At 33.0% G+C, this 25,719-nt stretch overlaps 1 protein-coding gene across 1 annotated transcript; it reads right to left on the reverse strand.

Moving 5' to 3' along the window:
• Positions 1–215: 215 nt before the first annotated feature.
• Positions 216–22,373, reverse strand: LOC136984888 (cytochrome c oxidase subunit 5B, mitochondrial-like). Its single transcript, XM_067282033.1, has 4 exons — positions 22,207–22,373; positions 17,421–17,497; positions 12,290–12,389; positions 216–466 (listed from the first exon to the last, which is right to left on the reverse strand). The coding sequence occupies exons 1-4, from the start codon at positions 22,283–22,285 to the stop codon at positions 360–362; spliced, it is 363 nt and encodes a 120-aa protein (XP_067138134.1). The 5' UTR covers positions 22,286–22,373; the 3' UTR covers positions 216–359.
• Positions 22,374–25,719: the final 3,346 nt, after the last annotated feature.

Genomic DNA, 25,719 nt, shown 5'->3' on the forward strand with positions numbered 1-25,719 from the left:
GTTAGGCCAGATCAGGTCTTTCGCTCCTCTCATATCACTGTTCGGGAAGAAAGACTGTTAACTGTCTGATGTCACATTTTCAGACCCTCTGAACCCAAAAAGAAAGCAAAAAAGGGGATAGAAATTTAAATTTTATTTACAGTTTAAAAATGAAGCATTTTTATTTTGCTCACGTTAGTAAGCTGAAAATGCTTATTTTGAAATGAAATAAGGCATTTGAAGAATTCAAATATTTATTTTAAGTAATCAATGTACATGGTGGATCGCTCTCTGGAGTACTTCCAATTGGAAACAGCGTGAATCTGATTGGCTAATCTGATTACAAACTAAATATTCTTAATTAGCATCTAGAGATATTTTCACAGAAACTTGCCCGGTACCAATTTGAACCAGTAACCACACTCACAACGTTTGGGATCGCCCATGTGAAGCCACATGTAATTAATATGAGTGGAATCTTCATGACCTAAATGGAAAAAAATTTATATATTATATATATATATAATAAATTATAAAAACACTAAAGATTATAGATCTTAACAACTCTGATCTAATTTGTAGGAACTGTTAGAAATAACCAGGAATTCTTTAATGATAAAAATTTTTCTGTATCTACAAAAATGTGTTTAATGAAATATTTTGGTAAGATTAAGGAGATAGAATTGACATGGTCATATTAATTAACATGTTTTTAGACTTCTGAAATACTTCCATTAAAAGCAGAAAGTAAAAGTTGTTTCCTATTTTTAATAAATAAATGCTCAATAAAATTTGAATTTCAAAGTTTCAAATGGTAAGCCCATTTGTTCCAACAATTTGAAAATACTGTATTTTAAATGTTTTGTGAGATTAATACTTTAGGAAGGACTTGCAGGTGGTGACAGCCACTCTCCTAGAGGAGTAAACCTAGATTAAAAATCCCACCCAACCTACAGATTGGAGGTTGAGACATGGGACCAGCTCCCCCATTCTCGGAAAAAACTTAAAAGCTAAAAAAACCCAACAGAAATAAGCAGGCTGGATATTCAGGATGACAACAAAGGCTATGGAAAAAAACAATAATTATAGGAACATGGAATGTGCAAAGTGTTTATAATAAAAAGGGACTAATTATCTCAAAATTAAACAGAATACAACAGGATATTATTGTATTAACAGAAACCAAAAAGAATGGACAGGGATTGGTTATAGAAGATAAATATCTACATTTTTACAGTGGAGAACCAAAAGATATTAGATCAAAAAGAGTTTCTGTTCTGATATTGATGAAATAGAAGAAAAATGTTACATCTTGGGAAGCAATAAATGAAAATATGATTAAAATTAATTTAACTCTATTTGGTAGAAATTTTGGAAATACAGTAGAGAACCGAAAATCGGAATCAATTGGGGACTGGGGTTGTTCAGATTAGGGATTTGTTCCGATTACGGTCTATGTACGAAAAAATATATTAACCTGTCCGATGTTCAAATTTTTCTCCATTGCGTGTCGCTTCATGTTGAATTTTCGTTGATTTTAAGCCAAACGAAAATTTTTTATAATAATAATCGAGGCTATCGTATCGTTAAAAATTATTTCTTTATTTTGTACAAACAAAAATAAATATATTGAAGAATATAAAAACATGAAAATTATACTTTAGAAGTAAATTTAGTATCAAAAACGTTTGATTCAGCACGACACAGTCCGACTGAAAATCGTGCCGATTACCGGCGATTCCGATTACCAGGGTGCCGATTTACGACTCTCTACTGTATAGGCTTTAAGTGACAGTGAAAATAAATTAAAGATGAATTTTTTGAGAAATTAAATATTACAATAAATAATATTGGCAACAATAGAGAAATTATAATGGCAGGGGATTTTAATGGCCAAATTTGTAAAAAGCATAAGAACCAAATAGTTGGATGTTTTGGAGAGGATATAATAACTGATAATGGAGAAAGATTAATTGAACCATGTATGGAGAACTCATTAAAAATAATAAATGGGTATTTCCAACATAAAGATATAGATAAATACACTTGACATCAAGACATGTTGAATTCAAAATCAATATTGGACTATATCATTGTGAAACAGAATACTGCACTATCAGTCCAAGATGTCAAAGTTTTTAGAGGGATTGATTGTGGAAGTGATCATTGTGTGATTAATAGTAAAATAAATTTTCCATACTTTAAAGTTGACAGTAGTATCAATAATGAATTAGAAGAGACAGAATTACAAATTCCAAGATATAATCTACCTCTTTACAAAATGAAAGTACTCAACTTTGTATCAGAAACGGCTAGATGATAAATTAGAAAAAACCTACTTTGATACAATCATATAGTGCAGAGTATACATCAAGCAGCTAAAGAAGCATTAGAAGTTAAATCAAGAACATGTAAGACAAAAATGTATTATTGGAATGAAGAAATAGCAGAATTGGTGAAAAATAAGAGAAATTTATATTTAAAATGGCTAAATACAAAAAATATAGAAGATAAAATAGAGTATAAGAAACTTCAGGCTGTTATTAGAAGAAAAGTATTGCAAGAAAAGAATAACAATTGGGAGAAAGTTTGTAATACCATACAAACTTATATAGGTGGAAGACAAAATACTGAAGCACAGCAAATTTTGAAAAATTTAAGAAATGATAATAAGAGAACCAATATTATTCAGTACATATCACTAAATAAATGAGAGGGCTATTTTAATAACCTTTAAACAGAAATGAATATATGATTTATAATACAGAATGAGGATGTGAAAGATGACTATATTCAGATAGATATGAAACTTTTTGAAAGTATAATTAAATCTTTAAAAAATAATAAAGCTAGTGGCATTGGTGAAATACCAGCAGAGCTAATTAAGTGTGAATATGATAGGTTACTTAGAATTTGCAAAAACTTAATGGAACAATGTATAAAAGATGATGATATCCCACAAGACTGGAAAGTTGGATATCTGTCACCAATATACAAAAAAGGCAAAAAAGATGAGTGTAAGAATTACAAGGCTATTACTGTTACTGTTATTCAGCAGGATATATGGAAAATTATTAAAATATTACTTAGAAGAGGAATACAAAGATATGGAAAATGAGGAACAAGCAGGTTTTAGGAGTGGAAGATCCACACTTGATCATATTTTCTGTATTAGACAAATAATCGAGAAAAAAGTTGCTAGAAATCAAACTCCACATTTATTATTTATTGACTTAGAAAAGGCATACAATAGTATACCAATTAAAAAATTACGGCAAGTATTGGATAACACAACAATAAATAGGAAAATAATAAATATTAAAAAATTATATCATAACTTTATTGTTAAAATTAAAATAACAACAAGATTATCTGAAGGATTTCTGGTTACTAAAGGTTTACACCAAGGTTGCTGTATTTCCCCAACATTATTTAAAATTTACATTCAAAAGGCTATGGAAATATGGAAGAGAAAATGTAGTAGTATGGGTCTAATGGTTGAAGACAATACTGTATATACATTATTATTTGCAGATGACCAATTAGTTATAGCTGATGATTATGATGATTTAACATATACAGTTGACTCAGCATAAGTCGTCACCCGGATAACTCGACACCATCAGTTAAGTAGTCCCGGCTGACTTACATAGGCATTAATGTTAAAAAACTCTGGTTTACTCGACACCATTTAACTCATCACTACTGGATAAGTCAACATACTTTTGCTGTCCCACACTCTGCTAAGTCGTCACCCCATCTAAAAAATGAATTCACTCCGCATGTGTGGTGAGAACTCATTTTTTTTTTCCAGGAGGAGGAGTCGATTTATTTATTAATATATAATTAATATATTTAATAATATATTAATAAAAATGCCTTAACATTTTATGTACTTTTATGTATAAAATGATAACAGATAAACAAAAAGAAAATGTACAATCTACATCAATGTCACACCAGAATCCAATTTTGCATTTTCTCACACTGGAGGCATTAATTAAGAATTCTTAGACATTACTTGCTGACAATTGCAAAGATGATATTTTCAAGGCATTCATGATCATTGAAAAAGAAAGTGGAGACTGTATTTATGAACAAAAATGACTAATGATGGTCATTAGTCATTAGTCAGGTACGGAAATTGAAATTAGGAACAGAATTATGAAAGGAAGATCTATGATAAGAATGTTAAATGGAATCTTATGGGATAAACAAATCTTTAGAATAACAAAAATAAACATATATAAATCATTACTTCTAAGTGTGATAACATATGGAGCAAAAGTGTGGGTATTAAATTCAAACTTTAAATCTAAATTAGAATCCACAGAAATGGCCTTTTTGAGAAGATCCACTCAATGTTCAAAACTAGATAAAGTAAGAAATGAAAAAATTAGGAAAAAAATGGATCATCAAAACTCTATAGTCGATTATATCCTTAACAAACAATTAACCTGGTATGGCCATGTTCAGAGGATGGAAAAAGGTAAAGTACCACAACAGATATTGAAATGGATTCTGGCAGGCAGGAGGAGGAGAGGAAGACTGCAGACTACATGGATAGAGGAAGTAACAAAAGCCATGGAGAACAAAGGACTAACAGAAGGGGATTGTCGAGACAGAACAGAATGGAGTAGAAAAGTTAGGGCACAGGAAGATGCTGAAGCATTATTAACCTGTACAATAATAATAACAATGCTCAATAAAATGTTCAAGTTATCAAAAAAAAAAAAAAAAAAAAAAAAAAAAAAAAAAAAAAAAAAATGTATTGGGTGTTTTTAATAGATCTTGTATACATATTTAACATCAGATTCAACTTTAAAGAACAAGTCAACTGTTTGTATAGCATTTGTACTGCTAAAATTAAATACCTCTAAATTTACTTGACAAAAATTGAGATTACAGTAGAGCATCGATTATCTGACCCCCGATCAACCGTCACATCAGTTAACCGACCATGTTCTAGTCGGCAAATTCAAATGTCCACTAGTAATGTGGCACTACAATATTTGGTTATGTCTTGGCTACTTTGATATTATTTTTGTTAAATTTTTGCGTATTTTAGCTGGCAACATGGCTGCATCATGAAAGGGAGGCCAATATTTAAACGAGGCTTAATTTTATTTAACGAAGCTATCCAATTGCTGTTTTTAAAACGTGCGAGATTTAGTGGCAAAAAAACGAGAGTCAGCTGTGAAGCAAAAGAAAATTTTAGACTTCTTTTTCTAATGTATAGGCCTACTTTATGTAAAATATGTAATCCGAATATATATTTTTTTGTTTTATATTTTTCAAAATATAAAACAAATACTTTTCTGTGTATTGAATACACAGTATATACAGTGCAAAATAAAGAAATAATTTTTAACGATACAATAGCGACGATTATTATATAAAAAAAAAATTTTGTAAGGTTTAATCATCGATGCAAATTCAACACGTAGGTTAATAGCAATATACTAATTACATGGAATATACTAATATACTATACTAATAATGTATTTTTTTCATTACTTTTCGGTTATCCGTTTTTTTCAGTTATCCGACCAACCCCAGTCCCCAAGTGAGTCGGATAATCGATGCTCTACTGTATTACCATATTTTACAGCTTATGAGATGCAACTTTTGTAAAATTATTTTTTCAATTATAATATGCAGTATCATGAATACTTGTATAGTGGCAATTTGGAAAAGTCATTAGCTTATGAGAGATCACAACTTCACATATAAGATGTTGAGCTTTTTTTTTTTGCTATAGCTGTTCCACTTTTGCATATAATAATTATTGACAGAATATTTTAGTAGTAAATGACACTCTGTTTCTCTGAAAAATAAATGTGGGCATTCTAATTTTATTTTATTTCTTAACCAGAATACAGTGGGTGATCAGTTAACGAACATAATCTGTTCCAAGACTTTGTTCACTATCCGAATTGCTTATTAACCAATTATCGATTTACCATAGGTTTTTATGGGAATTTGATTAATTTGTTTTGGAGACCCCAAAAAATAAAAATTCTATACTTTCTTACTATATTTATTAATATATAATAATAAAAATACATACATACATACATAGTCTTGCATTTTTATTAGTCATGTTTTTTCCGTTTGTGGGGATTAAAGAATCTGTTTAATGTCGATTGCTTTTTCTCTCTTCTTCAGGATTTTTCAGAAGTAATTAATAGCATTGTAATTGTAGAGATCCCTAAGCCTATTAACCTCAACCTGGTTTGGATGCCATTCTAAGAACATTGTTCTGACATCTTCCCACTTCTTCAAAAGATGTTTAATAGCAGATATCAGCATTAATCTTTTTTTCAGAAGAAAACATATCTTGCCAAGTTTCTTGGCGTTCTTTATTCAAGAGTTCTTGGCATTCTTCTGTCATCAGATCAGTTTCAGATTCCATTATGAGTTCTTCAATGTTCTTTATTTCTCAGATGTGATTTCCATTACTTCTTAAGTTGCTTGATTCTTCTTGATTATACCACATCTTTCGTAGATAAGATTGAACTGTAGCCTACTGTAGACCTGTTCGAGCCGTACTGCTCAGCAACATCAGACATCATCTGCCCACGCTCTATCTATGCTATTATACTCTACCTTTTGAAAATAAAAACAGATGCAAAACTTAACGAGTGCCCACTCGAACACTATAAAAGAATTGTTTCTGTCAGAAAAATAAAAAGCTGGAATTACAAGGGAGAGTTTCAAAGTTTGGAGGAATACTATTTGATCAGTATATACTGGGTTGAGCATCAATGTCGACGTCTTGTGCGTTCCGAAAAGTTTTGAATTGTTGCCTGAAGACAAGAGAAGACCAATCAGTATTCATTATTTTATGTCACTTCCTCTTGTTTGTTCTGTGAGGTGTTCGTTGTCCAAACATAAAAATCATTTGCGAAATTGTTCATTATCCAATTTGTTCGTTAATTGATCACCCACTACATAGTAAAAAATTTTTTGGGACTAAGTGCCAGAGGTGCAGGATAGCTTAAATACAGTAAATATTTTGTTATAAATACAGTAAATTCAACTGCTAAAAAGTTCCTATTTTGTTATATGATTATTACTATGAATCACTATGATGTTTTTCTTGATAGGTTGATATGTTATCAAGTTATCAAGATGTATTCCTCAATAATAAATCATTAGATTTAACATAAGATTCCATTTACATTTTAGCAGTTGTGAATATATTGCAGACTTAAATATAAGAGCTACTTTCATCCTAAATAGAAGATAAGAAAACAAGACCATAATGTTCAAAATAATCTAATCATCTACTGCTTATAGTAGTCCATTAAATCATTCACTTTCAATTCCTGATGTGGGAAGTTTGCTTTTACTTCAATCTCTGGGACTGATGCAGAAGGTGCATGCTCTTGAACTAATAATACAAGTATTTTAACTTCTACATCATTAAAATTTCATTTACAAATTTATTTATTATTATTTAATAAGTCAAATGCCATCAAAATCTTTTGCTAATTCTAGACAAACACAGATACTGTCATGGAGGAACAACAAATTCCTTTAGTGCATCAGACTATCTTAAAATTTCAACTTTAATTTTCAAAGATAGGATTTATATCATTTGTGATACTACTTCTGGCCAAAAACAAACATGTAGAGAGAAAGCTCATCACATAGCACTTAATGAAAAGTTATAGACTTTTGAGAACAATTGAGATCAGTGTGCCATGGAACCATTCCAGATGTAGTGTGAAATGAATTTAAAAATTAAAACTACAATTTTAAAATTCGAAAGAAAAGAAAATTAGTTTTATGCAATCAACTGTAATTCAGAAGTTCAATCTAAATAAAAAGGAAGCTGTAGCAGATCTAGCTATATACAGACAATAGTGCTATATTATTCAAGATGCCTTATAAGTAAGTAACTGTTGCACTAGAGCCCATAACTGTCTTGGTATGTTAGCATCTTGTATATGAGGATGCTTGTATCAGATAGTATCAGTTAAAAAATAACAAATATAATCATCATTTTGGTTACCACCAAAAATTTAATAGAAAATAGGGTCATGATGCTGCTTTCTAAAAAAGAAAAAATGTTTCCTCTTTGGAATTAAGTTCTCATTAGCAATTATGTGCTTATCATAAATGAACATTTTTATTGATGAAAAAAGTAGATTTTATTTTCTATTTTTTAAAGGAAATGCATTTCAGGTCATATGCCCCTCATCAATCCTTATTATGTATAATATGGTAAACCCATCTCTCCTCTCTCTTTTCACTATTTGCTTGTGCCAACAATAGATCTGACACCTAGCAGTATTAGCGCGAACTACATAATGGCGGCTGCTATGGGTATAAAGTAGTTTGTTAGAATAGAAAGTGTTCACCCTATCTAATATAGGCCATCGTCAGGTTTAATATTATAAATGTTCCAAAATGAAACGTACCGTTTTGAATTTTAAATATATAATATATTCGAAAAAATAATTTAACTTTAAAATAAATTGAAAGAAGTGTGTATATTAAATAAATAAATAAACAAATAAAACACAGAAAACAAAGTTAAGTAGAAAGAAATGATTTAAGGGTTTTTAAATGCCATTCTTTTTTCTATTATATATTTCCACATTGTTGGAAGCGCATTAGCATCCATAGCATTTAGGCAACGGTTTTTCATTTTACTTTTATAAATTTCCACTTTTTCCATCTCCAACGCAATGGATGGAGAGTGCACCGTTTAAATGACTTTAGCCTCTTCCCATTTTACAATCGTTCGTTCAGTCTGTGCCATAATTGATAATATTGTGTTGTGTCATTTGTCAACGTTGTATCAAATGCTCTTTTTTTTAATAAAAATCGAGAATGATCTATAAAAGAGCACTTAATATCTGTAGCTTGCTACGGAACGATAAAGACAGCGTAAAAAAGGAAGGTAAAGCTGGGGTATATAAAATTCCATTTGAAAATCAACAGTTAGGAATCGAAAAAGATTATGTGGTGTGACTAGAAGAAACCTGGCGGTACGTCTGCGAAAATATACATACAATTTTGACAAAGGACACAACACTATTAGCAATTATGGCACAGACTGAAAGAGCGATTGTAAAATGGGAAGAGGATAAAGTCATTTAAACGGTGCACTCTCCATCCATTGCGTTGGAGATGGAAAAGGTGGAAATTTATAAAAGTAAAATGAAAAACCGTTGCCTAAATGCTATGCTATGGATGCTAATGCGCTTCCAACAGCGTGGAAATATATAATAGAAAAAAGAATGGCATTTAAAAACCCTTAAATCATTTCTTTCTACTTAGCTTTGTTTTCTGTGTTTTATTTGTTTATTTATTTATTTAATATACACACTTCTTTCAATTTATTTTAAAGTTAAATTATTTTTTTGAATTTTAAATATGTAAAATATTCTTAAACGGTACATTCCATTTTAGAACATTTATAATATTAAACCTGACGATGGCCTATATTAGATAGAGTGAAAACATTTGTATAAAAGAATTTTAAGTTCAGCAAAATTAGCTGTGGTGAAACTGAAGTGAATTGTTTGCTGAGAAAGAGCTGGATAACTTCACATCTATCAGTTTTAGTATTTCCTCTCCTTCTGTAAGACATCTTTATCGATCAGCCACATATTCTAAAATGTCACAAAGTGTAATAATCATCGTGACATAAACAACTACGAAATCAACTAGGATTAATGTCGGATACAAATGCGAATAAAACGTTTTGACTACAGAGAGAAAAGTTATTAAAAAGACAACACACAAGTAACTCTCGTACGTTGTCAAGCACGTTATACCCTTTGTGGCAGCCATTTTGGTCAACTCATATGCCACCTATATTTACTGGCACAAGCGAATAGTGTATAACAATCAGCCTACCTGAAAAACATACAGTGAAGCATTTTGCACCTTATATTTTAACCAGTTTTTATTCGTTTACTTTAAAGATTTTGTGTTTTTACCAGTGGCATGCTGTCCATGAAAGCTGTGGAAGTGCCACTTTCCTTGTATTTTCTAAAATATAAACACACATCGTGCGACTATTTTCATATTTTAACATATTTTGAATTAATTAAAATTAATATTTTATTATAACTGTATTATGTATCTTATTACAAATTTCTACACTACATGTAAAAAAAAAATGATAGGATTGCTATTGTAGATTTGAATATAAATTCGTATATGCCTATTCTCAATGGAGTGTTGTATTGTTGAATACGGGATAGCTTCCACAGCAAAAATATCTGAATCGTGTAAAGCAGCCAGATTACAGGCATTCGCATATGCACTTTACAGAGCACCAACCTTATGTGGTTCATCTCATGGATGCTACATGCCAAAATATCCTATAAGGCTTCCAATAATTCTATCCAGGACGGCACAGCATCCCTATCATGAAATGCCACTGCATGCCACTGGTTTTCACCCCTTTTATTTGTGGATTTTCTATATTTTAGTAAGTTTTATTTTGCACTTTTAGAGTTTTACTCTAAGTTTTTAAATATTTAGTTATTCCACAGTCACCATAATAAGGATTGATGAAGGGCATATGTCTGAAATGTATTGCCTTTAAAAAATACAAAATAAAATCTACTTTTTCCATCAATAAAAATATTCCTGTATGATAAGTTCTCCACAGCAGTTCTGTGCTTAATTCCAAAAAGCAAACAAAAAAAGAGAGACAAGAAGCAATCAAGTGCTATGAAAATTAACATTCTTTTTAGCACTTGATTGCTTCTTGTCTCTCTTTTTTAAGCAGCACCATGACTTTCAAAAACATTAGTTTTATTAAAATGTTGGAATCTCAGAGTTGTTTAATTCATCAATTTTGTTTCCAGGTTTTGGTTTATTTTCATTAAAAAAATTAAAATAATAAAAAAAGATCAACAAGCAATGTTGATGGACTACATGTTTGGAAAATCACTCACTGGTATTAATAGTGTTTCATTTTAACATAACTATTGGGCTTAGAGATGTTTAAATAGGTATTACTATTGCTTATGTGAACAAAATTTTATATTTTAGCTTCAATTAACTCCATAATAAGCTAGTCAACTGTAAATCAACCTGTTTCTGACTTGTTTATTTAATAATAAAATGTACTGCAATATTCACCTGACTTTAAACTTGTGCTGTGTGTTTTGGTTAAAAATCATTGTTCTAATAAATGCTTTTTTGTCTACCTAGAATAAAACATAGAATGGAAGGTCACAGAAGTAGGTATTAATTTCACTATTTCTATATTGTACCAATTTTTGACAAGAATAGTACTGGTTAGTTATGCTTTCTTTTTCAAACATTAGATGAATGAATATCAACTTAAGTCTTCTGTTGGTAATGTCAAATTAAGCTTTTCTGGTCAAATTCCAAAGAAATGTCAACTTATCTGGATTATTAAGCTGAGTATCTACATTAACAATTTTACTATGTGATATGAATGTTTTAAACATTGTGCATAAGACCTAAATAAACTGAGTATCAAAATCACATGGTTATGTTCGAATTGGATACTTGATTGGAATAAACTTTTTTATTGTATGAATCAGATGCAGCCAACCATCAGTGAGTAACTGCCATCGGATGATGTCATTTTCTATAAAATGGCTCAGTAGACTGGCACATTAATGAAAAATTAATAGAATAAGTTTGTAATTTTCCACAAATAAATTTTGTTTTTTGTCAATGGGAGGACTTAATTCCATGCAGCACTCACCTTGTATCTGCTACTGTATGTTGCTGAGATGATCACAATCATCTATCTTTGATTTATTCTCCTTTCTTCCCGCTAGATAGTGTATGAATGAAGTGTGAATTTCATACTGTATGTCAACTGTGCAACAAATCACAACGAACAAATGTGATTATCTGTTAACTTGGCATGGCAAAATCACTGATGTGGATACCAAACTATAAGTTAACCAGTACACTGAGTATAACTCAAGATACTGAAGTTATACTGTATATATCAATTTTAAATATTCAGAATCTAACTTGGTAAAACAATTTAACAGCAATCCAATTTGTCATATTAACTACTTGGTTTATTAAACAGAAAAACTGATTAAAATTAATAATCAAGTTGGCAAAATTATTCTGCATATAGAGTGGAATAATTTTCTAACAGTTAAAAAGAAAAAATAAAAATGAATATTTGTGTTTCTTCTAAACAAATTAAAAAAGTCAATAGCATATTTGAAAGATTTAGATTAAAAACCATTTAAATAAAGTACCCAAATATCAGAAAATTTGATCTATATTTCCATTTGCAAATAAATTTTATAAAGGAAGGAATAAAGTGTAAAATACTTACATATACAACCAATCAATCTCTTGTCCAACATCGAAGGAATTTCTGTAGGCTTATCTTTTGTTCCAGGACCTCTCTTATATACACGCATATTGAAGGGATCCTAAAAATTCAGTTATTCACTAATCACATAAAACAAATTATGAGGGTAATCCCATAAGTAAGGTCTCTTATTTTTTAAAAAATACAAAGAAACTTTAATTTTCAATAATGTTCATATCATTTTAAGGCTTGAACATTTATCTATTTTTCTACATAATCGCCATTTCGGTCGATGCATTTTTGTAGGCGCTGTGGCAATTTTTGTATGCCCATGTCATACCAAGCATACCAGCTAGCCGCCATGTCGTGTTAAACCGATTGAAATTCATCACCAATTGACGGAAGTGTATGGCTAGTCGTGCATAGATGTCAAAAATGTCCTGAAGTGGTGTGGGGATTTTGCATCTGAAAGTACTGAAATTTATGACAAAGAAAGAAATGGGAAATCGTCAATTTCCGATGAGACAATCGCAATGACTGAGCAAATCATGCATGAAGATCGGCAAATCACTTTGGATGATCTGTGCATTTTGGTTCTTGGGGTTTCTTGAAGCATCATTCATAGGATTTTAATGGAAAAGTTGCAATATCGAAAAGTGTGCGTTAGATGGGTTCCACGACATGGCGGCAAGCTGGTATGACATGGACTTAGAAAAACTGCCACAATGCCTACAAAATTTCATCGACTGAAATGGCAATTATGTAGAAAAATAGATAAATGTTCAAGCTTTAAAATGATATGAAGTTTATTGAAAATAAAAGATTCTTTGTATTTTTAAAAAATAGGAGACCTTACTTTTGGGATTACTCGTATATGAAAGTAAATATTTTGTTATTTCATCTATCTAATCATAAGGATATAATTCTAAAAGTATCGGATATGTGAAGTCAATTTTGAAAGATTTACATTCATTCATAATAATAATAATGAATTCAAAAATTCCTTTCCTTAAATTTAAAATATTTATTACAGTTGATGAAAAATTGCATAGTTAATATAAAATCTTTATTCAGATTTATTGTGTGTCTCCTAATAAAATTTTTCAAAATTTTTTGATATTGTACATCTTAAAAAGAATAAAATTTATGCAAACTCCAATATAAATAATATTTCATTTTTCAAAGATAAAAGATAAGTTTTGCACTCTCAAAATTTCCTCTCTGACTATTTTTTATAAGATGCATTTCAAGATAAAGATAAAATTTTTCAGTAAACTTCTCAAATTAAAGTACAAAACTGCTAATGAAAGTTAAAGGAAACTATCAAGAGATAATTTGAATCATCCTTTGGGATATCATCCTTACACTGATAACTGACTCAGCATTACAGATGAAAAATATTTATAACAACATGAAAGTTTTGAACTACATATTGACATTTCTTAAATATACAGTAGAGCATCGATTATCCAACTCAATTGGGGACTGGAGTTGATCGGATAACTGAAAAAACGGATAACTGAAAAGTATGAAAAAATACATTTTTAGTATAATATATTAGTATATCCCATGTAATTAGTATATCGCTGTTAACCTACTTCGCGTTGAATTATCATTGATGTTAAGCCTAACAATTTTTTTAAAAAATAATAATCGTCGCTATTGTATCGTTGAAAATTATTTCTTTATTTTGCACAAAATAAATACTGGCCTCCCTTTCATGGTCAAGCCAGTGTTACAAGCTAAAACATGCAAAAATTTAACAAAAATAATATTAAAGTAGCCAAGACATAGCTAAATATTGTAGCACCACATCACTAGCCGGCATTTGAATTTGCCAACTAGATCACGGTTGATTAACTGATGTGATGGTTGATCGGGGATCGGATAATCGATGCTCTACTGCAGGGATGAGCAACATGCGGCCCGCCAAGCATTTCTAAAATTGAATTTATTTTATCGACTTTCTCCCATCAATATATTGTTATAAAATTAATTATAATAAAATGGTAGTACATACTAAACCGAAACAATTTTTTGTGACGAGTTACTCACTTGTTGGCGACTTGTTCAAACATGCAATACGAACGCGCTGTGTCTGTGCTTGTTTGTGTTTGCTTCTGTCACACAATCAGTCAGACTGGTAAGCTGTTAACTAGCAATTTTAGCAATTCTTGTGTTTCTTGAAAGGCGTGAGTGCAATATTATTGTCAAAAAGGTAATATTAGAGTTTTTTTTATTCAAAATTAAGTTTTCCTACAAATTTTTTTAACTTTCAAATCTTTAATCCATAATAGCATGTCGGAAAAGCAAACAAAAAAACGGAAGGTTGCGGATGAGCACAGGCATTTCCAAGAAAAGTGGAAATTTGATTATTTTTTCACTTTCGTCAAAGATAAAGCTGTATGCTTAATATGCTCAGAGACTGTGTCGACATTAAAAGAATATAACATAAAAAGGCATTACGATACAAAACATGAACAACAATATAAAAACTTAACAGGACAACTCTGAATAGATAAGTTTAATCAAATGGAGAAAAACTTGGGAAACCAACTGGCTATTTTTAAAAATCAAGCTATTTTATCAAATACGGCAGTAAAGGCTAGTTTTGTTGTCAGTCAAATATTGGAAAAAAAAAATGAAACCCTTTGCGAATGGAGAGATGATAAAAGAATGTCTGACTGCTGTTGCAGAAATAGCATTTCCTGATAAAATAAATATTATTTCAAACATTAGTTTATCAAGATTCACCATTGCAAGGAGAATTGAAGACTTGTCCGAGAACATAGCAACAACGCTTCGTGAACGCATTGCAAAATTCGAATACTGTTCTTTGGCACTTGATGAGAGTTGCGATATTAGCGATACAGCACAACTGGCTATATTTTTACGTGGTATTGACACCAAATTTAATATTACCGAAGAATTGTGTTCACTGATTCCAATGCAAGGGACTACAACCGGCAAAGACTTATACGATGAACTAAAGTCTGTGTTGGAAAATTTTTCAATTTCATTAGAAAAGATTATTGATGTATCGACAGATGGAGCACGAGCAATGTCAAAGCACGGAGGTAGGAGTATCGGGAAGGCTATTTCAAGACATTAAGGAGGTCACAGGAAGGGAAATATTCGTTAACCACTGCATAATTCACCAGGAAAATTTGTGCGCGAAAAGATGGAGTTTGCCAAATGTCACAGTACCAATAATTAAACTAATCAATTTTATAAAGTCGCGCGCGTTGTTTTTTATAAAGTTCACCATGAATTTAAAGAATTCCTGGAAGATTTAGAAACTGAATATGGCGATGTGGTTTTTAATACCGAACTACGTTGGCTTAGTAGAGGTGCAATGCTAAAAAGAGTATACAACTTAAAAAGCGAAATACAATTGTTCTTGGATATGAAGGGATATGCCTTTCCTCATTTTGGTAATAAAAAATGGATGTACGATTTTGGGTTTCTTATCGACATGACTCAGCATCTCAATGATCTTAATGTGGAACTTCAAAGCAAAGGACAGTTTATTTACAATTTGTATGATAAAATTCAGGGCTTTGAGCGCAAATTAAAATTATGGAAACAGCATCTTTTGCAGAATAATGTGTCTCACTTTCCACATTTAGAAAAAGAAAACGTTACTACTACTCAAAAATACGCACAATATATAGACATTTTAATCAATGAATTTCAATTTCGATTCCAAATGTTCAAAGCTGAGAAGACAGCGGTTTCCATCAAAATGTTTTCCTCGCTATTTAATATCGATGTGGATACAGTTCTCGAAGACTTTCAAATGAAAGTGATTGACATGCAGAATAATACCGATTTAAAAAATGTATTTTTCTCAGTAAACATCGAAAATTTTTATAAATCTTATGTGAGGCCTGAGAAATTTCCGCTTTTGACAAAAAATGCAAAGCAAATGATGTCTCTGTTCGGAAGTACGTATGTTTGCGAACAATTATTTTCAACCATGAAATTAATCAAAAATGACCACCGATCAAGACTGAGTGATGCACGATTAGTAAGCGGCATACGTGTAGCTACCTCATCAATTCTGGCTGATATTGATCAGCTTGTATCGAAAAAACTGCCAAATTTCTCATTAAAAGTTTCAAGTAAATTCATTTTTCTGTTCTTTTCTTGTTTGTTTTTATTATGCATTAAAATTTGTATATGAAATCTTTACTTTTTTTTAAATTTTATACTTTTTTATTCTAATGTTTATTATAAATAAAATTTTGTAAATTATTAATAAGTATTACTTTATGTGTGGCCCACCAAAAAATTTTAAAATTTAAATTAACCCGTTGATTAAAAAGGTTGCTCACCCCTGCTCTACTGTATTTAGTAAAATTATTTACTAAAAGTAGTTTTTTAAAAACTATGCAAAAAAGTTGCAAAATTGGTAATATATTCAAATATACACTCAAACCTGTTTTTGTGCGATTTTTTTTGTGCAATTTGTTTTGTGTGATTGTTTGTGTGCAGTATATGAATTTCAATCAAATTAGTATACTGCACAAAAATAATTGCACAAAACACATTGCACGTATAAAAAATCGCACAAAAACAGGTTTGAGTGTATAGGTATGAATAACCAATAATTTTTCCTCAACAATTGAATTTTCTGAAGCAAATTTAATTACTTAAAAGGTGCAAATTACATTTCTTATATGATAAATTCATATTTAAATTACTGTTTGTTTAAAGATAATATAGAAATAAATTACAGTAGAGCATTGTTTATCCGAATCAATTGGGGACTGGGGTTGTTCAGATAACTGATTATGTACGAAAAAATATATTAACCTATCCAATGTTGAAATTTTTCTCCGTTGCATATCACTTTGTGTTGAATTTTTGTCGATTTTAAGCCTAACGAAAATTTTTATAATAATAATCGAGGCTATTGTATCGTTAAAAATTATTTCTTTATTTTGTACAAACAAAATAAATATATTGAAAAATATAAAAACAAAAAAATTATATTTTAGAAGTTAATCTAGTATCAAAAACGTTTGATTCAGCATGACACAGTCCGACTGGAACGCTTTCGGTTGACCGGTTTTCGGATAAACGGTGCTCTACTGTATCTTGTTTTTATCTATTTTTAACCAATGTAAATATATTTGCCATTACTCACTTCATTTCCACTCTGAATTGCTAATAATTCTTTCTTCTCTAATCCAGTGGCATGTTCAATTGGATCGTTGAACATTACTAAAAAAGTTAATAGATTATTTTGATATTTAGAAAGTAATAAATTGCAAAAAATGAGTGATTTATGCTCTTTTATACAACCTTTACATTTCATGTGTTATAAAGACATGTTCTCTACTAGCTGAAAAAGTTAACTAAATTTATTTTATTCTAACTTGAATAAAAAAAACTCCCAACAATTTCACACACAACTTTCCATGTTAGTAATACAACATAGTTTTAAAAATAACAATCATAAAGACACATTCATCTCATAGTAATAAAGCATAACTTGAAATATGATTATTGCTTATACTTCTAGAAAGTGAAGTTAATTTTTAAAATAGAGAAATAGAAAATTACATCATCTTAAAATGTTATAATATTCTATAAAATTATAATTTTTACTTTCTTAAAATCTACTATATAAAGCAGAAAAAATGGACAGTCTCTGTCTCTCTGTGACGGTATGCCAAAAACAGCTACTAGGGGCACCCCTAGCTATTATTTAAATTAACAATATAAATTATATTTATTTTATATTTTTACAGTATAATATGCCCCGATGCCTGCATCGGGCCTTTCGACTTTCTTGAAAGTAGATTCCAAAAGTATTAAGATCTTTTGTTTTAATAAAATTCACAAAAAATATGAAAAACACTAAATTAAATTGTCTTCACATTTTATTCCTTTCTACACCTCTGGAATAAGACAAAATCTTACATTAGAATAAACATTTATCTTGAGGTTTTCATCCACATCAACATACAAAACTAAAAATTCCCTTTATGTTTCTGAGGTGTAGAAAAAAATGAAATGTGAAAACTTTATTTTAGTATTTCTTCTATTTTTCATATATTTTAATTATACTTATCATCCTGGAGTTTTTATTAAAATAGTTTGAATTATCATAATTCTATGTTCCCTGTGGCAATAAATACACATGCACCCCATTCAAGGTTGTTATAAATGATAAAAAACTGAACTCATTTGCAACTGAAATGAACTTCATTTAATAAATAAAGTACTCTACTTGAGATATGATTTACATAAAAAATTGGTTCGATCACTGTAACAGGCATCTCCATATATACATGAAAGCATTATTCCTCGGAGGCAATAAATTTACAAACAGCTAGCATTCAGCAAATATTGTTAGAATGAACTTGCAAATTTTTTGCTGCTTTGGGTATTTGTTCAGTCAGAAATATGAAAATAAAGGAAACTGTAAAATCTTGTGTAGTCTCTGATTGTTCAAAATGCAAAAAATGGCAATACAAAAGCTAGAACTGTAAATACACTGTAAGATGCTCCAAAAATAAAAAAAAGGAACAATTATATACATACATACAAGAAAGACATTGGCCATACATGAGGCAGAAAAGAGGGCAAGGAAAAGGGGAGGAGAAGAAGGGGGAAGAGGAGATAGACAGTAGAGAAAAGATAGGATCCCTCTGAACAGCATACATGGCTACTGTACCTTCTATGTTTGATGTTGGCATGCAGTTTTTAGGCTACAAGGCTGTGGTCCCCAAAGGGTCGAAAAGAAAACCTGAGCGTAGCGAACACCAATAATTGAGTGCCACCACAAATAGCTAAGTGAAAAAGTTAGTGCGAAGTGGCTGTTAGTAGGAAGACTTATATCTATTAATACTAATAAAACTAAATGTGATTGCAAATCTTAATACTACTTAACAGCTAGACAGACAGCGCGAAAAGCAAACGAACACAATGACAAACGAGCAAGACCCGAAATTTTATTATTATTAATTTTTTTGTTTATTATTTTTTTTAATTATTTATTTATTTTTTAAACATTAACTTACTAACTAAACTAATTTACCATAACCTAGGATAAACCTAACTAGACGACTAAAGTTAACGAACCCTAATCTAATTTAACTTAACTGGAAACCAAGCTAAGAGTCCCTAAACTAACTTACAACTAGGACTAACTAAATTTAGACTGAAAAAGAAGATGGAAAATAAGAATTAAAATACAAAATTGAAAGGCAGCTATATACTGACAACTGACAGTTGAAACAAAGCAAAGGAAAGCTAATTGCCATCTGTGTCTCTGGAGTCAGTGCTCTCGAGAGCTCCACTAAGGGATATGAATGCAAGTAGATGATGGAACATTGTACATGTGTAAATGAGTTGGTGCAGGTTACAAGGCCAGTTGTATCCTTCGAGAATAGCAGCTCTCACTAAGCTATCCCTAATGTGATTGTACCTATTACAGCGAAAAACTAAGGGAAGTGGAGTTTGGTCCTCCTGAATACCACAATTGCATTGTGGATTGTCCTCAAGGTTAAATCTATGGAAGTATTGCTTAAAGTTGCCATGTCTTGTAAGTAACTAAGTCAGGGTGTAACTAGGATAAAAGTGGCAAAGAATTGCAGTAGTGTCAACCTTGAGGATGAAAGTGTAGATGAGCCTACCAGTGGTGTCACAGTCCCAGCTATCTTGCCAGAGAATAAAGATTTGCTTCTTGACATGATTGTTGATGTACAAGGTAAGAATATAACTGAAAGTACTAGTGACTAAGGACATAGCTATTACCACCTCTTCATATTAAATTGGGGCTCATAAAGCAGTTTGTCAAATCACTGCCAAGAGATGGGGATTGGTTCAGATATCTGTGTTCCAAGTTCCCAAAACTGTCTGAAGCCAGGTTAAAAGAGGGAGTTTTCTCTGGCCCCGACATAAGAAACCTTTTATTTGATCCCCTCTTTTTAGAAACAATGGGAGAAAAGGAAAAAGAAGCATGAGACTCTTTCAAAAATGTAGTGCATAAGTTTTTGGGGAATACTAAGGCCCCTGACTATAAAATCATTGTACAACACATGCTGGCAGCTACAAAGCTCAAGGATGCAAGATGAGCTTAAAAGTTCATTTCTTACACTCCCATATTGACTATTTTCCCAAAAACTTGGGAACCTACAGCGAAAAACAGGGTGAAAAATTTCACCAGCATGTCCGTGATATCAAGAGATGTTACCAAGGAAAATGGGATGTCAGTATGTTAGCTGACTACTGTTGGAAGCTCAATCTGGATACCAGAAAAGGAAATCGGAAATGAGTTCGGAGAAGCATCAAAGAGAAGAAGAAAAGGTTTCATAAGAAAAAAGAGTAGACCTAAAATTGTGTATAAATATCAGAAACAATTTTTTGATTAGTTGTAAGAAAATATAATATATTTAGTTCATTGTAATAAATAAGAGTTTTTATCAAAAATTTGTTTTTTGTTTTGAAGAAACCTATATGTAATGGGATGTTATGGAAGTCATTTTTAGAATCTCCATTCTTTAAAACACATAATTCAGCAAAAATATCCCATGCAGTTGGAAAAAGAATTTTTTTTGCAGACCTGTGTTATTTACATTTATTATTGATTTTCATAATTTTAACAAAGTATAATAATTAATAATCAGTCAGATAAGATCTAAGCCTTATCATCATGAAGGATCCAGGTTTGAATTCAGTCCAGATCCCATTGATTTTTTATGGACAAAATAGATCAGGATGTCATTCCCTATATATTGCCAATTAATCCTATTGCCAGTCACACCTGTCTATAATGGACAAAAAATCAAAGTCAGCAGTGTAACCAACACCATACCAGTATCTTGTCTCAACAAAATATTAATTAATAACTAATAATTATATTGTCGCACACATTACATAACTATTCCATATAGACAAATAAAGACACACAAAATTCATAAAAAATATTTCTAACACCCACAAAAATTGATATAAAATTGTTATTTATATCTCATGGTTCTTTTCACTACACACTAACTTTGCATTTTACAACAATACATTTAATTTTTTCATGTTTAGAAGGCTGAAGGAACACACTAAGAGTCAAAACAGGCCCAATCTACCCCACACAAGCTCTCAACGGCCAAGAATATGGGTAAAATTTTTTCGGCAATTACAGTCAAGGCAATGGGAATCTGTCGGTATCTTTGAAGGATAAACTTTGAATTCAAGTCGTAATATCAAAATTTAGAACAAATTAACTTGGATATATCATTTTTTTTTTACCACTCAGCCAATTGCATGGCAAAGCAGGACTACTTGATACAAGCAAAATCAGGAATAGCCCACAATTCATATTATCCCAATGCCTCATACCTTTTACTTTTAGCAGATAGGGGATGAAACCAGGGCTACTCAAAGGTATTGCCTGGGGTGATTTCTTTGATGATTCAACAACTGCATCAAATGCTGAAATCGGCACTTTAAATACATAAAATATACTTTGTACTGTACATATATTTTGTAAATTGTTACAAAATTTAACAAAGCTGAAAAATTGGTAGTAATTAGTTTTGAGCCATTTATTTGTATATGTGTACATGTACGAAAATACCTAGAACTCCTACCAACAGTTTACTGTAGAGCTATCCTACTGGGTGAAATGCAGCTCTGAATGGAGATTGGAACCTTATCAGAGCTATAGATCATGCCCATACAAGTAAATAATTCAAAGAAACTTTTTTGGTCATTTAGGAGGAGTTTAAAATTTGGGGTACAAACTGCTCATTCAGATGTGCAATTTTACCCATTATTACAGATCTTAACAGTGGAATTAGCATTAATTCAACTTCAAAATCGTTGAAACTTTAATACCGATCTCTTATAAACTGAAATTTTATTATTTATTTATGCAATTTATTTTGGCTTTTCAACTAACATTAATAAGTAGAATATCCTCTTACTCTTTGTTCTACACGAAGAAACAACGCATGACGATCTCTTAACTGTGCTTAACAATCCTCTTCCAATTATATACGACATTGTTCAATATTTATTCGTTCAGTAGACGCAGACGAACCCTATCAACCGCAATGGCGGACTAACACGACCTTTTACAGAAGAAATATTCCAACTGATACTAACGTGACTGACGTCATTTCAAATTTTTTTTTAATTTGTAAATTACAAGAATAAATTATTTACGAGTATTTATAGACATGTATTAATTTGTTAATTATAATTAAATATATCATTATGAGTGCATTACTAATTGTATCAGTTTTACTAGCCGGACATTCCAATTTTCAACACTGATCTCAACGTTCGTTAAAAGTCGTTCTTTTTTCAACGTTGAAGTGACGCTGTTGTCGATGCTGACTCAACACATCATCTACACCTCCATCCCCATCCACCTCATTAAGGCTTACTTCCCCCCAGTCTGCCGCTCGCAGTGTGAACCCTCCCTTCGACACCCTTTTGGCACCCATCCCCAAGCCCCCACTATCATCTGCGGCGACTTCAACACTCATCATGATTTGTGGGGCAACGACACCGCCGATTCCAGAGGCCCATCTGATCTTGCCCATCTGATTAACAGCTCTGACCTTGTGTCTCTCAATAACGGGCAACCCACCTATTACAACCTTAGCAATCGACTTGACCCTCAACATTGCAATCGACTTGAACCTCGTCTCAGCCTCTTTAGCTACACACGCACACTGGACCCCCTTTTCTTTAGTCATGGCAGCAGGCATCGCATGATCGCCATTGACTTCCCCATGGTTAAGGGTCGCAGCCCTTCACCATCCCTGCCAATCCAATTCATTCCCTACACATCGACATCTGGCCCGAGGGCAACGACTGGACGTACTATGACCTTGTTAGTCACCACCAGTCTTGTCTTGCAACCTGTTTCACCGGGACTCATCATGGTCGCCCCAGTCAACCTTGGTGGACCAGCAAGTGTAGGAAGAAATTGGCCTGCAAACGCCATTCGTACTACAAATTCATCGAAAACGTTAACGTGACGAACTGGATGGCTTACAAGCGTGCCAAAGCTGCATTCCAACAAACAATTCTCGAGAGCAAACGCGACTACTGGAAATGTAGGGCCAATAGCCAGCATTATAAAACCAACGTCTAGAAAATTATCCACCAGCTACGCGCGACCTCCGTCACCCCACCAGCTCACTTCATCCTCAAAATCAACGGAGACAACATAACGAACCCATACAGCCAAGCAGAAGCATTCGCACACCACTTCATTCCGCACTCTTCTGAAATCACCCTAGACATCCGCCTCCCATCCATCGACAACGCCCCGATCGGCCAGGTCGATTACAATTCGCTTTTCTCGATCCAGGAGTTGAACGTAGCCATCCAAAAGCGAGGAACACGACCCCTCAGGTACAGACGGCATACCCATGTCTGCCTTACGAAAAGCTAGCCAGTACAACAGAGCACATCTCCTGACTATCTTCAATTATATTTGGACCACAGGCAAAATTCCCCTCAACATGAAGAAAACCACTATTATTCCCATCAGTAAACCCAAAAAGAACTCATCAAATGTTACGAACTACCGGCCTATCGCCCTCACGTCTACAGTCTGCAAGTCCCTGGAGAGAATGATCCTCCAACGGTAGACCCGTCTAGCCATCACCAAAAAATGATTCAACCACAAACACCTTGGTGGCCTACCTGGCAAAGACACAAGAGACCTCCTCACCCATTTCATGACCGCATCCACACACTGCGCAATGCAACGTCTGAACATCATCTCCTTAGACATTTGCCACGCCTACGACTCCATCAAGCATCACCTTCTTCTTCAAAAAGCCATTCAGAAAGGCCTTAAAGGCAACTCCCTCTTACGGCTTCAGGACTTCCTCACCAATAGACTCAACGCAACGAAATGGAGTGGCCTCCTGTCTTCTGAGCGCGTTCTTTGTAAAGGCATTCCACAAGACAGTGTCATCTCCCCCTTCATCTTCCTTTCCCCTTCCTTATTCGTGCACAACGTCTTCCATCTGGAAAACCTACACACACACACACACACATCTACGTCTACGCCGACGATATCACAGCCATTATCCACGCCAACACCCCTACCGATCTGCAGTACCACACCAAGCGATTCCTCAACTCCTTCGCGGGTTGGGCCGATCACAACGTAATTGCTTGCCAACCTCAGAAGTGCCCCATTCTCCCTATCCCCTATAAACCTCTTAATACTCAGAACCTCTCCATTAATGGTCAAACCCTCCCCGTTGTCCGCAGGGTCAATCTCCTCGGCATCCACATCACAACTACACTGGTCCATATCCATCACATCCACAACAAATGCAATCGTCTCCTTAACATCTTCAAGATATTCTGCAGCAAGAAGCACGGTGGCGCCCCCAAAGACTTCATCACCATAGCCGACAGCATCATCGGTAGCATTATAACCTACACAATTCCTTGCATTGCATCCCTCACGCCCACAAGATCCTCGAATCCGTTCAAACACAGTACCTCAAATTATGTCTGGGTCTTCTTCTTACAACCAACAACACTGTTACCCTCCGGGCAGCTAAAAGGACCACGATCGAACTGTGCTTCCAAAAAATCATCACCAAACAGTACAGCAAGTACCTAAAAAAAGCGAACGACGACCGTCTCTTCCACGAAATTTTACATATTCACCACCCAGACAGTGTTACTCTGGTCAAAATTTCGCTCAACCATTTCACCCGCAACTGGATCACCCGCCACAACATCACCATCTCGCCCAACAATCTCCCCTCTGACAACACCCGCCTTCACACTCATCACCATATCTCTCTCGAAGACTACGACTTCCAGTGCACAAACAACCCTAATGACAGCATCCGTCTTTTTTTAAGATCTGGCGCGATTATCATCCTTCCCTCACTTTCATTGCCACTGATGGCTCCAAAACGCTCCACAGAGTTTCAGCTGCGTATATCGACGATACTCACAACGTCACAACCCACTACACCCTCCACCCTGACCCTCCTATCTTTACAGCCGAGGGTTATGCCATCCTGCAGGCAATCTCTTATGCCACTACCTCTTGTGACAATGCCGTCATCTGCACAGATTCCAAATCTATCCTCTCCACCTTGATTAACTATAATGTCAACTCCCCTACCATCATTCGAAGCATTCACGAGCGCCTCTACACCCACTACTGCCAAGGCAAACACTTACACCTCGTTTGGACTCCGGCCCATCTAGGCACCGGAATCAACGAAAAAGTCGACGCCCTCGCCAAAAGTAATCCGTCTACTTCTGTCAACTCCAACTACATCACACCTGAAGACCTCGTTCTTGTCCTGTACTTCGATCACCAGCAGAACATGAGAAGACGCCTGGAACCACTTCCTAATCGTTCCAATTACCCCTGGCTACACGACTGTTCACATACCAGCATACCCTCCATCACTGATCGCCAGATAAACGTCCTTGTT

This window comes from Centruroides vittatus, unplaced genomic scaffold (assembly GCF_030686945.1).
Source record: "Centruroides vittatus isolate TY-2023 unplaced genomic scaffold, ASM3068694v2 contig_936, whole genome shotgun sequence".
Classification (NCBI taxonomy): Eukaryota; Metazoa; Arthropoda; class Arachnida; order Scorpiones; family Buthidae; genus Centruroides; species Centruroides vittatus.

Bases quoted from the DNA above. Each gene is read 5' to 3' on its own strand.
- LOC136984888 (XM_067282033.1), bottom strand. From the start codon at position 22,285: ATGTCGTATATAATTGGAAGAGGATTGTTAAGCACAGTTAAGAGATCG. The intron at 17,498-22,206 runs GTAAGAGGATAT...TAACTTTTTTAG, and splicing joins TTCTTCGTGTAGAACAAAGA to TAATGTTCAACGATCCAATT. The intron at 12,390-17,420 runs GTGAGTAATGGC...CTGAATTTTTAG, and splicing joins CAATTCAGAGTGGAAATGAA to GATCCCTTCAATATGCGTGT.